Raw genomic sequence first — 13,814 nt, 5'->3', positions numbered from 1 at the left:
GGTAAAAAAATACATGAATTTATAATTTGTTCTTAATTGTCCCATCATTTATAATTTTGCCCAAATTAATCTGAGGTGGCAGTCGAATTGCCAATGTAGCTGCTGGAATTGCCAAATCACACATACACACATTTCTCCCTCTCTCACATACACACACACACACACACACAAACACGCGCACACACGCACAGCCCCTTCCCCTTCTTCCTTCTCCGGCGACGGTAGCATCGCCGCTACTGCCGTCCTCTCATCCCTTAACCATCCCCTGTCTCTCTCTCACTCTCACAGCCTCTCTCTCTCTCTCTCTCTCTCTCTCTCACCAATCGCAGAAACCGTAAAAACGAGCTCAAATCAGCCGCTATGGCTTCATTATCTTCAATTCAACCAGTCGCCGCGCAGGCACCGGCGGCCACCTCTCGCTCCACCAACAAAGCCCTCCCTTCACCGCAGGCCCAACAACGCCACCGCCTCCGCCTAGGGATGGCAATGGATCTTGGACCCGGTCCAGATCCGCGGATCTAGATCCTTTTTTTAGGATCTGGACCTTAGGAAAAATGGACCCAATGGATCTGGACCGGATCTGGATTATTTCTATAATTTTCGGATCTGGATCTGGAGCAAAAAATCTGAGACCCAGATCCGGTCCATGGATCCATTTATATATAAAAATATAATGTTATTTATTTTTATCTAACTCTAATCTAATATCTATGACTAATCGTATCTCTTTTCATAAATAATATATAATGCAATTAAAGATAATATTTTACTTTTATTTTAATTTAAATTTTAGTTATCATTATTATTATTATTATTATTATTGATAATATTAATTTTCTTTTTTCTATGTAAAATAGAAGACACATTGTTCCACTGTTATTTAGTACTTGATTATTATATTCTTATTGTTATTAAACTTTGATAATATTTTTGTAGAATATGGTTAATTCATTTATTTTGAATAATTGTTGAAAATCTAGACAATAATTATAATTTTATTTGGGATTAATTTAAGATTTACAAATTTATTTTAAAAGACAAAAAGTATGGATCCGGGTCTGGACCCGAGACCCTGTGGATCTTATGGATCTGGACCTGGATCTCATTTTTTGGATCCAATGGATCTGGATCGGATCTGGGCCTAAGTAAAAAAATTCGGATCTGGATCTGGACCAAGCAAGATCCGGTCCAGATCCGGCCCATTGCCATCCCTACCTCCGCCACCGCAACAGCAACCGCTGCGGTCCTTGTTTAACTGCGACCGCCCCTCCTCCGCGAACAGAGTCCCATCTCCGTCGCAGACCCAACAGCGCCACAGCCTCCGCCCCTGAAATTCGCCACATTTATCCCCGAAACCCTCGAAATCCGCCGTGGCTATCATATCCATCTTCTTCGCTTCCAAAAACAAAGCTGTAGGGCTATCGTTTGAGGAAATCAAATCCTGCGCCGATTTTGGAGAAATCGAAATTGAAGATTGTAGAGAACAGCCAATTGTAGAGGATGAGGAGGAAGTTGTTGCAGCAGGGTTGGGGGAAGGGGAAGGCTCCGCCGGGCTGGAGAAAGGGTGGCAACGGGGGTTGGGGGAGTGGGAGGAGGAGGAAGACGGTCTGTTGGTGGGGTGGAGTGAGGGAGGGGACTGTCGGGTGGGCGTGGGGGTGGGGGTGGGGGAGGGGATGTGGCAACACATCATCACTCTTAAATGCCACGTTGGTGCCATATAAGCCACGTAAATGACACATAAGTTTCGATTTCGTCGGAGTTACTCATCGTGGAATTTTTGCGAATAAATTATAAATTCATGTATTTTTTGGCCAAGAAAAAAGGTGATGATATAAACCAGAAAATTAGCAAACTTGATGTATTTTACGGCAATAACCCCTTTCGAAAACATCCAAATATTCGGTAACCAGTCTTAACTTTTCTATTTTCTCTCGCCGCATTTCTCAAAAATTTACGACACTCGTAAAAATTCTTAACTCGGAAAAATGAAGACCTCAGCTACTCCAGCGAAGCCCAGCGGCGCCGACGGCGGCGGAGCAGAACTAAAGAGAGAAGAAACTCGGAAACCCCATTTCCGGCCGGCCAAAGACGATACCAAACCGCCGCTTCGAGATCCCGTAAGAATCGCCCAACCACTTTCACCCGTACATTAATTCAAATTCAAGCCTCCTAATTAGGGTTTTGTTTGGGGGATTTGATGCTCCATAGATTTTGAGATCCGACCCGATTGAGACCGAGGAAGCCGTGTTGCGATTGCCTCCGCTACCAGATAAGATTAAATCGACATGAATTCTGTACGTATTTGCCCCCAATCTTTCTTTTTATTTATAATTGCTGCTGTTGTCTTTTTTTTTTGGTTTTTATGATTTATGAAATGTAGAACTGTAGAAGTATAAATGTTTCTATTTCAGATGTTACATGAGGAATTGCTTTCGAAATTCGATGAACCCGAACAGTTTGAATTTATGTGAATATTTGTAGTCGTCTTTTGCTATTTGAATTGTGTATCAGAAAAATGCGTATGCGAATTCGAATTTGATTTTAATATTAGAATTTTGTTAAGTCGAATAGTGTTAGGTTGGAGCTCAAGTTGAGCCGATGCGAAACAAACGGACTCGACCATTGAAATTACTCATCCCTCCGTCCCATTCCAATACTTCTTTTGGACAAGGAAATTAAGAAAACTTACTTTTTAACAGGAAAGTGATATTAAAGTGGTGTAGTCCACATAAATTAAGTACAATTTTTTTACCTAAAAAGAAAAATGAGCCTATTAAAGTGGGATATCTCAGAAAGAAAAATGAGCCTTTTGGAGTGAAACGGAGGGAGTATTTTATAGTATCGAACTTCGAAACAAAATGTTTTGGCATTTTGTACAAAATATAACTCTACTTGGTAAAATTTTGTAACTAAACTCGAGCTCGATAAATACTCAAGTAACTCGAGCTCAATTCGACTAATTTTTTGTTGAGTTGGAGTATTTTACGAATGGATTCTAGATTGCTCACCAACGGCCGAAAGTCGTGTGTAGACGTACTAGCACTTGTCACATGAAAACTTTCAAATTTGCACACAAACATGATAAAAAACTCGTTTATCTCTAGACGGTTTGACTTCAACTTAGCCTATTCGTACATGATAAAAAAGGATTAGATAATTTTCAAATTCCAGTACTTAACACAAACTTATAAAGCTATGTAATTATGTATATATACAAATCAAAGTCAAAGTCAATATCATTTGTCTCTGGGTCTAGTCGTTTTTGACCGGCTCGACTTAACACTCCCTATCTGTGTGTATGCAGGGGCAGGCGCAGGCGCAGATTTTATTTTTTGTTTTTCATAGTGGCTGTAGTTTTAAATTAACAGTTCAAGACTTTTAGAAGATAATTTTCTTATAAGTTGATTTGATGATAGGGGGTATTCCATAAAAAAATCATAAAGAAATTTAATAATTTGACAATTTTATGAGATTAAAAAAATAAAAAATTGCTTTGTGGGCTTTGTAAGAGTCATATTGTGAATGAGAGAGAGGTTAAGAGACGGTGGAGATATTAATTTGTGTTAGATCATGTGATTGTAAATGGATCAAAATTGTGAAATTGAAATTATTGTGCTAGGTTTGAGTTGCGAGTCCATTATGGGGGTCCCATGATTCCTTCTAGAAGATAGGGTAGCGTGTGGATATTGAAGGCGGCCATTACAAATAATTGCCAGAAACACCAATTTTGTACGAGGAGCCCAAATTATAAAATACATACACATGCATTTGTCGGCCCACAGCATTCCCTTAAAGCATACAGTTTACGCACATAGCTAATGCAGTATCACACCGGATTGTCCAACTCCTCACATCACATATTTATAGAGAGAGAGAGAGACATAGCAGCAGGTCTCCAAGAATGGGGGGTGAGAGAGATCTTGATGCATATTCATACATGTTAGTTGAGGCGACTGGCGATTCCGAGTCCGACTACTACGATGCAGTGGCCGAGCTGGCGGAGGACGACGCCCAGTCCTGCACTGCATCGGCTCGTGAGATTGATGACGACGGCGGCTGTGGGTCTGAGATGGAGGATGGAGTGGTTGATCAATGTTCCCAGATGAAGCTTATGAGTGAAACGGAGACGGATAGGCTATTTTGGGAGGCTTGTTTGGCATCTTAGAAAACACAACTTTCTTTCTTTCTTTTAATGTATTTCTACTACTGATTGTTTTATTTTGTTTTGTTCAAATCGTGTGATTATACCTTCGTGTCTTACAAATGTACAGAGATTTTATGTAGTGAAAAACGAATATATATACGTCTATGTTTTTTAATAATTAAGTAAAGAATCCCAACTATTAATGATATGTTCTAAATAAAATTCTACTCGTATTAGATTCATAAGCTAACCAATTCCACGAACCAAGTCGCGGAAGAGGTGTTTTCATTCCATTGCATTAAATGTTGAGATAGTGAGAGTTTCTGAATTTTGTAAATTGAGATAATGTGATAAGTGTCTTGCAAAGAATGCTAAGCAAATTTGTGGCTCAGGTTAGACCTCAAACTACAAGTTGCTTGATTTTTATAGCGCTTAGTAATACTCCCCCCTATTCATTATATATGTCGTTTTACACCATTCATTTCTTTGCAAATTATATGACGTTTTAGATTTCTATTCCAAAGATAACCTTATTAAATTAAGTATATTTATTCACTTTTGCAATTTTTTTAGAACAAGAAGAGGTATAGTGGACCTCTCAAAAGAAAAAAGAAAAAAAAATGTATGCTGGCAGAATTGTAAATGAGATTGTGATTCCTCTTATTAATGATTTGTAATTAGCATTAATTAAGGTTAATTTTGATAAAAAAAAAATTGTATTATTAATTTATGTGCAAAAGGTTAGGACGACATATATTATGAATAGGGGGAGTATAAAAAAGATGTTTAGGTTTTCCTTCCATCATTGTTTTCTTTCTCTACTTAGAGTTAGAGACACGTGTGAGGGTTTTTTTTTTGGCACGATTAAGTTGAATTTTCACAAATTCTAGTGTTTCATTAAATATTTAGAGTGGATATGAAAATAACCGCTTTAAAATAGTAAAAATATTAATTTTTTTTATAAACAAGATATATTAATGAAAATTTTCAATAATTGTAGTAAAACAAAGGAAATAGCTAGAGATGGCATAGAGAAGTGTATTACATTCTTTTTTCTCTCTTTTAACTATGGAGAGGGGGTGTATTACCCTATTTATCAGTACAAGAGTGACACGTGCTACGTGATTACATCTCCGTGCTAGAGTTACGTCTAATAGTTCGTTCATTTGGAGATCGTTTTGTTGGGGACGAGATCTCTTAAAATCGGGAGTTAGGTGGAAAATCGGGGATGGACAGAGCGTGCGGTCTTTCACGAATTCCTGGATCCCTGGGTCCAATTCAATTGACTCTTCTGCTGGGGAACCACACAATGGTCAGTTATTGGTCTCTCAGCTCATCAACGATGACAAGCAGTGGAAGAGTGATCTGGTGAAGCAACTTTTCTCCCCTCATTTGGTCGATGGAATCCTCTCTATCGATATCCCTGAGATTGGTCGTGCTGATTCTCGGTTTTGGAAGTTTGACGAACGAGGAAGATATGCTGTTAAATCGGGTTACTTATGTGCGACGGGTTTCTTCACCCAACATGAGTCATCTTCGGGATCTAACTTTGATTATTGGTGGAAGACCATCTGGGCTCTTAACATTCCCCCGAAGGTGAAGCATTTTGCATGGCGGACGTTTAATGATTTGATTGCTGTCGACGCCAACTTGTTCTCTCATCATGTCCCAACCAACGGCATTTGCTCTTGGTGCAATTTGGCGTAGGGATCTTCTTCTCATTGTCTCTTCTTCTGCAAGGTGGTCTGTCAAGCGTGGAAGTGTACTGATTTTTGGCTGACTATTAAACGTCACAAACACTCTTCCCTTGCTGTTTTGGGCCGGGTTGTTCAGGCTGAATAGGGAACTGAGGGACTCGAGTGCTGGATTGTTTTTTTGTGGAGTGCTTGGAGGTTTCTTTGTGGGATTAAGCACGAGTCCAGAACGGGGAGACTGACAGATTGCTTCACGGGAGCTGCAACCATGCTCACTCATTTCAAAGAAGCTCGCAGCTTGTTGGCTATCTCCCAGCGTGTTCTGCCACCTAAAGGAGAAGGTGTTTGGCGACCACCGGATCAGAGGCTGCTCAGGCTGGATGTTGATGCTTCTTTCACTGGTGTTGATCAGAGAGTGGGGGTTGGCTTCATTTTGAGAAACTTCTGCGGGGAAGTGGTGTTAGCGTCTTGCCAGACTGTGGGCTCTACTGAAACGGTTCTTATGGCGGACCTCCACGCCATGATGATCGGCATTGGGTGCTGCATACAGAACGACGTTGGTCCTGTTCTCCTCTTCTCAGATTCTATTTTGGCGATCCATGTCCTCCTTGATTCCTACAAAGGAAATGACTCTTTGACGGACGACCTTTTGAACACGCGAAGAAGTTTATCGTCGTGGATTTTTGTCATATGCGCCGTGAAGCTAATACGGCTGCTCATGAATTAGCTGCTAGGGCTAAGTTCTTTCAGGATGTAATGATCTGGAAGTCCGACTTTCCGTCGTGGCTTCTAGATATTGTTCACTCCGATCTTATTATATAGTCTTCTTTCCTCTAAAAAAAAAAACGTTTGAAGCTAGCTGGAATAATAACATTATTATATATATATAAAATATAGTATTTTTTTTTAATTACAAAAGGTATCTGAATATAATCAATTATGCAACTCGCGCGCAGACAGAAACTTACCATCACCTAAATGGTAGGGAAATATCACCGCACGCGCAGGTGATAAATGCCCTGTGTGTGGGACCTCAACACCAAACAATACAACATCTACGCAGGCGAGAATAGAATACCACCTAAAGTGGAAAAACATCACCGCACGCAGGTGGGATTAAAACCAAGACCTTTTACAAAGGAATTAAATCCAAATTATATTTACTTTATCAAACATATTTTGAACTATAAGAAATATTTTTTAAAAATCACAAACCAATAAATTTGTATAAAAAATGTCCGACATCCATTTTTTGGTCCCCGTAATTATATTAAAGGGGTAATTGCATGTAAATTTAAAAATTTTACACGAATTCTGAAATTGCACATATTCTTTAAAATTTACCTCAGAATCCATAACCTTTTGTTTTCTTCTAATGTATCTCTGATCATCAATTTTCTCTGACATGACCATCGGAAACGATATTGTGGCCACCGAAAATTACAGTTGAACTTAAAAAGTGACACTTAGACTAAAAATGACAATTGTAAAATAATAGTAATAAAACAAATAAAAAAAATCCCTCTTATCTCCCCCAAACCTATCGTTCCCCTCCCCCCACTTCCAAACCCTAATTTCCCCTCACCCCCCTCCCCCGGCGGTCTGAACCAAAAAGAAATCATCAATGCCGTCATCAACATTCTTAGGTGGGTTGCTAGAATCCAGATTCTGGGGCTCTGAAGCTCCGAACTGGAGGATTCGGTGAGTAAATGGAGAAACCTCTCAAAATCAACACTATCATCAAAAACGAAAACCCTAATTAGAAAAATCTGACGGTAATGGCGAAGTTTTACGCTATCATAGAAGCAGTGGTGGATCGAGTCAAGATGCACATGAATGTCGGGGAGCAGCGCGACAATTGGAACACCTTTCTTCTGACTTCGATCAATTCCATGACTCTCGCCGCTGCCGCCACCATGGCTGGGATCGCCGCCGTCGGTGGGGGTTCCCCACAGCAGCTAGCGTTGAAGATCTTCTTCACCGTCTTGTGATGTTGATGGCGGCGGCCTTGACGATTTCTGTCGGGTGATATTCGACGAGCCATATCATGATTACGAAAAATAGAAAATAGATTGGAGCCATTTTCTTTATATAAATCTAATAATTTGGAATTTTTAAAAATATAAATAAATATAATCAATGATTTAATATGATATTTACCGATATAAAAGTTGTTACTCCATCTGTCCCCAAAAAGTTTGCCCTAATTTTCTTTTTGAAGTATCTTTAAAATTTTTTTCCCAGTCTCCTTATTTTTTTTAATACATAATCCGACCATCAAGTTTATGATTATTACACTTTAAATATTATTTTTATACATAGAACCATTATCAAAATTCGTTTCATTTTATTTGAGCCAAAAGTTTGAAGAATGAAGGGAGTATTTTTTTTTAATAGAGAATTGGGTAAGTTGGGGTCTGCAAGAGAGAAGAATAACATTAATCATGAATGGTCGAGTCTTAGAGCACCCACAACGCCCTACTCGAATAGGGCCGAGATCGATTAGGGCGATGCAGCCCCCCCTTACTCGAGTGCTACCCGATATAGAATGGGTAAGCACGATGGGCTTTAATATTAGGCGCGTGTACAACACGCACCTTTATATATATATATATATATATATATATATATATATATATATATATATATATAATTCGAATTTTGAACTCTAACGGCTATGTTCGATATTATCTTATTTTATTTTATTTTTTTGCCTTCAACGGCTATTTTGACCAATTTTCCTTTTTTTTTTTTAATTTTCTATTTATAAATACTCCTAAACTTCTTCTTCATTCACACAGCAACAATTCTTCTCTTTCACTCTTCCAATATTTTTCTTTCAATATTTCCTTCTTTTTTCTTAAAAAATGGCGGAACCCCAACACGATTCTTCGTCTGATTCATCCGACGGTGTAGCTCACGTGATCATGGAGGAGATAGTGTTGCAGAAACAATTGCTTGCTCAAATCTACACCCAATCGGCGCCGGAGCCAAGACGTGTTAAACGTCCCCGGTCTTACGTCCACCGTGATCGTGAGGATGCCCATCTACGTCTTATGCAAGACTACTTCAATGACAATCCGACGTACGGACCTACATTTTTTCGACATCGTTTTCGAATGTAGAAGGAGCTGTTCTTGCGCATCGTCGAGATTATTCAAGGTGAAGATACTTACGTCCAGATGACCATTGATGCAATAGGTAGGGACTCTCTCTCTCTCACCTTTGCAGAAATGCACAGCGGCTATCCGTCAATTAGCCACCGACGTCAGTGCGGATAATTTTGACGAGTATCTCAAAGTTGTCGACTCGATCGGGCGTATATGCCTCAAGAAGTTCTGCAAGGCTGTCATCCGAGCTTTTGGAGCCCATTATCTGCACCGTCCAATGATGAAGGACATCACACGCCTTACTCAGATGCACGAGGCGCGACACAAATTTTTCCGGATGCTAGGGAGTCTTGATTGTATGCATTGGGGGTGGAAGAATTGTCCAAAGGCATGGCACGACGCACATACACGCGGTGATCAAGGGGAGCCAACCTTGATCTTGAAGGCCGTTGCATCCCACGATCTGTGGATTTGGCATGCCTTCTTCGGTGTCGCTGGTTCGAACAACGATATCAACGTTCTCAACCAGTCGCCTCTCTTCACCGACGTGTTGGATGGAACGACGTCGCCCGTGCTCTTTCAGGCAAACCATCGCTACTACCAGATGGCTTACTACTTGTGCGACGGCATATATCCGGAGTGGCGTTGCTTCGTCAAGAGTCCACCGATGGCGACTAATCTGAAGGAGGCAAGGTTCAAGAAGATGCAAGAATCGGCACGGAAGGATGTCGAACGTGCCTTTGGAGTTCTTCAAGCTCGGTGGAGAATCATTTGAATGTCGGCGCGCAATTGTACGTGTTGCATCATTCTCCACAACATGATTGTGGAGCACGAAGGTGAAGGAGCAACCAATTGGAGAGATGACGATGCAGGACACGAGGCGTCTAACAGTGATTCGACGGAGAGTGCTCGAGCAACCCCGGTTTCCTTCGAGGAATATGTGCAAAGAGATACTATTATCCGAGATAGGCAGATGCACGCCGCGCTCCAACGTGATTTGATCTAGCATGTTTGGGCACGTTTCGGACCTCTAGAGCAGAAATAGTTATTTTTAGGTTTTATTTTTATTTGATTAAGTTTTATGTAATTTTTAGGATTTCAAAATTAATGCAATTTAAATTTAAAGTAAATTGTGTGATTTAAATTTATGTAATTAAACTTAAATGAAAAATAGAAAAATCAAAACTAAAAAAATCAAGTAATTTCAATACGACCTCCTTACTCAACGTGATCCTCTCTTGTATGCTGATGCTCTTATACTGTGAGTCTGATCACCTAATCTTCATGTGATTTTCAACCACGCATCAGAATTCACACACGTACCACTAAAATATGAGAAACTACAAAACGTTTAAACGACTAGGTTACAAAACCTACGAGGCCAACTAATGTTTCCATTCGTTTTGTCTGGACCTTTGCTTTGCTTTTCTTTTATTTTGTTTTGTTTTTGATAATATACAAGTGAATGGGTCCAAAACTGGGATTATATTATAAGGTCCACATCCAAACAAATGTAACCACAAAAATTGCACATTCTAGATTCAGCTGTCTGTCAGCTATGGATAAAATTCCAAGTCAGTTTGGCACTAGTAAAATTGAAAATCTCATCCAAACAAAACCCCAGATGATTACCATACTTTGTTAGCTCTCCCTCTCCTCCGATATAAATACCCTCTCCACTCCCATAAACAATTATTTATCTCTCACCAATAATTATTGTATTTAAAATATTGATTAGTTTTTTGCATATGGGGCACAGTCTGCTGGAGGCGTTGAACGTGCGAGTGGTGGGCTCCGGCGAGAAGATCCTCGTCCTCGCCCACGGCTTCGGCACCGATCAATCGGCGTGGCAGCGCATTCTCCCCTTCTTCCGCCACGATCACCGGATTGTGCTCTTCGATCTCGTCTGCGCCGGCACGGTCAACCCCGATTACTTTGACTTCCGCCGCTACACCACCCTCGACGCCTACGTCGACGACCTCCTCTGCATCCTCGACGCCCTCCGCATCGACCGCTGCACCTACGTCGGCCACTCCGTCTCCGCCACCATCGGAATCCTCGCCTCCATCAAACGCCCCCAGCTCTTCACCAAGCTCATCCTCGTCGGATTCTCCCCGAGGTCAAAATAAACCCTAATTTCCCTATTCGATAGCAATAACCAATTTCCCCCTTAAAAATTGGCTGATTTGTGGTGTGCAGATTCCTAAACGACCACAATTACCACGGGGGTTTCGAGCAGGGGGAAATCGAGCAGGTGTTCTCGGCGATGGAGGCGAACTACGAGGCGTGGGTGAACGGGTTCGCGCCGCTGGCGGTGGGGGCGGACGTGCCAGAGGCGGTGAGGGAGTTCAGCCGGACGCTCTTCAACATGCGGCCGGACATCACGCTGTTCGTGTCGCGGACGGTGTTCAACAGCGACCTGCGCGGGGTGCTGGGGCTGGTGAGAGCGCCGTGCTCCATAATCCAGACGGCGAAGGACGTGTCGGTGCCGGCGTCCGTGGCGGCGTACGTGAAGAACCACCTCGGTGGACGGAGCACGGTGCACATGCTGAACATCGAGGGGCACCTGCCCCACCTCTCCGCCCCGAATCTGCTGGCGCAGGAGCTCCGGCGGGCGCTGCCCCGGGCAGGTTGAGGTTGAGGTTGAGGAATAATGAATGAGGACAGTTGGCGAATAATTCATCTTTCTTTTGGGTTTGGGTTTGGGTTTTGGATAAGGAATAGGCACGTGATCGGATTTTGTCTTCCACTCTTGTTTTCAATTTCTTTTCTTTTTGGGTGTGTTTGTTTTCAGCTTAAAAAGGAATCCATTATTTCCCATGGAACGGAAACGTCGCCGCATGGATTGCGATTGAAATTATCCCATATAATACCCCACCCCACTACTTCATTTCAATCTTCTTCTTCTTTTTATATATATTGCGAACACAGCTTTTGCTCAACATTTATAGAATTTATGCTTTTCATAATGAAGCTAATTTTGAATGTGGAGGATAACTTTGAGAGAGCTCCCACTAGATTTAATTTAAGTGGTGTGGCATGCGTTTGTGGTGAATGGATGGACAAACTTTCAACTCATATCCACAAAGTACATCTCATGTACTATATTATATATATAAACTTCTCAATCAAACTATATAAGTAGGGTATGTAGTGGGGGGGTCGTTACTCACTCCGGACCTTTTCTTTCTACCCTAAATATTCTACATATTATTCTTTTCTTTATCGTATTATCAACGTACAACATATCTTTAATACAATCTCGTCAATATATATTATTTGTGCTCCAATAATAAATTACTTCCTCCGTCCCATGAAGCATGACCTAGTTCTTTTCGACACAGAAATTAAGAAATTGATATTTTGTGTGTTAAGTGTGGTAGGTGAAAAAGTGAAAAGGTTAATAAAGGGTAAATTTTTTGCTAAAAAAGGAAACAAGTCAAGCTTCGTGGGACGAACCAAAAAGGAAACTAAGTCATGCTTCGTGGGATGGAGGGAGTATTAATTAAACAACTTTGAATTGTTTTACAATTTCTTTTATTCATCGTCGAATTCTGTAATATAGGGTATAATTTGATTTTTTTTATAAGTTTAACTTTTTAAAATGAAAACAAAGTAAAAATATCTTTTGAAAATGCTTAAATTGAGAACACAAAATATAATTAAGTAAGAAAATGTACAAAGTTTGAGTATAGTTATTGGCAGGCTAGTTCGACACAATTAATTGAAAAGGACAAGAGAGTATTTGATTAAGCTTATTTAAGATATAATTTCCAAGGGTTTATAGGTTATAGAAATGTTTGGATAATTGAGATTACAAGTTAGAGATGAAAATTTTAGTTAGAGAGAAAAAATATTTGTTAGAGAGAAAAAAGAGAAGAAATATGAACTTCAGAGTAGCCTATGATGAAAATAACAAATTATAGTTTTATAATATTTTATAAAATAATTTATATATATATATATATAATATAAAAAAATTGTTATTGATGGGTGTAGAAATGCGGACAGAATAACGACGTGAATGTAGGAACCGAGGCAAGAGTTGGACTCTTTCTCCGTAAGACAAAATTGCCCCGCACAGTACACACGGTTCGATGGCAAATGTCTCCAAGATACAACGGTTTTAATGAGTACGAGACCTTGTACTAGGAACTCGAACTTCCAGCGAACTACAGAATACTCGGGACTTGAGTATGAAACAAGAAGAGAAAATGAGTAAAATTAATTATCTGAATTAATTTTGGTGTGTATAAACTCATTCTGCAGGGCTGTATTTATAGGAGAAGGAAGGGTGCTATGAAGAGGTGTCTGCCAGGGGGTGTCTGTTCGAACCAAGCAATGGTCCGAACCATCGCATTGATTCGGTTCAAAGGGTTGCGAACCAACCACCCCCACCTCACCAGTCTGATCCAAACGCTGCCACGTTAGCAACCTCATCCACCTAAATTCTCCACGCGGTGCCACCGTTTCATTTATCAAAACTAAAGGCTCCTCAAAACTCCTCGCGACGATGATCGATGAAAGAGCCAAATTCGCTCCAGAACAGAGCTAAGCTCGCCAGAGTTGATGTCTTTGTGCCAGAGCAGAGAAGTCCGCAGAGCAGACCAGAAGAGTCGAGACGCCAGAGGAATCGAGACGCCAGCGGAGTCGAGGCGTCAGCGGAGTCAAGGCGCCAGATGAATCGTTTCGCCAGAGAAGACTTGATTCCTCTGCGCCAGACTCCTTATTTCTCCAATTGGCATTTAATTACTCATTCAAATTAAGCCATTTATTCAAACAAAAATATGTTGGAGTAGAATAATTTATTTTTTGGGCATCTTGTAAGCTCTTAAATCTTATTTGTAGAGCTTTTAAGTTGTTTAA

The 13,814-nt window shown here is 40.6% G+C and overlaps 1 protein-coding gene across 1 annotated transcript; it reads left to right on the top strand.

The window, feature by feature from the left end:
- The first annotated feature begins 10,336 nt into the window (after positions 1-10,336).
- On the top strand, positions 10,337-11,890 carry LOC130998685 (probable strigolactone esterase DAD2). Its single transcript, XM_057924097.1, has 2 exons — positions 10,337-11,067; positions 11,148-11,890. The coding sequence occupies exons 1-2, from the start codon at positions 10,697-10,699 to the stop codon at positions 11,581-11,583; spliced, it is 807 nt and encodes a 268-aa protein (XP_057780080.1). The 5' UTR covers positions 10,337-10,696; the 3' UTR covers positions 11,584-11,890.
- The last annotated feature ends 1,924 nt before the right edge of the window (positions 11,891-13,814 follow it).

The sequence above is a fragment of the Salvia miltiorrhiza genome, chromosome 1, assembly GCF_028751815.1.
Source record: "Salvia miltiorrhiza cultivar Shanhuang (shh) chromosome 1, IMPLAD_Smil_shh, whole genome shotgun sequence".
Classification (NCBI taxonomy): domain Eukaryota; kingdom Viridiplantae; phylum Streptophyta; class Magnoliopsida; order Lamiales; family Lamiaceae; genus Salvia; species Salvia miltiorrhiza.
The sequence above is the reverse complement of the archived record's forward strand: the minus strand, read 5'-3'. Positions and strand labels throughout refer to the sequence as shown.

Coding starts and splice junctions, on each gene's coding strand:
- LOC130998685 (XM_057924097.1), top strand. CDS start 10,697: ATGGGGCACAGTCTGCTGGAGGCGTTGAACGTGCGAGTGGTGGGCTCC. Junction 11,068..11,147: donor CTCGTCGGATTCTCCCCGAG/GTCAAAATAAAC, acceptor TGTGGTGTGCAG/ATTCCTAAACGACCACAATT.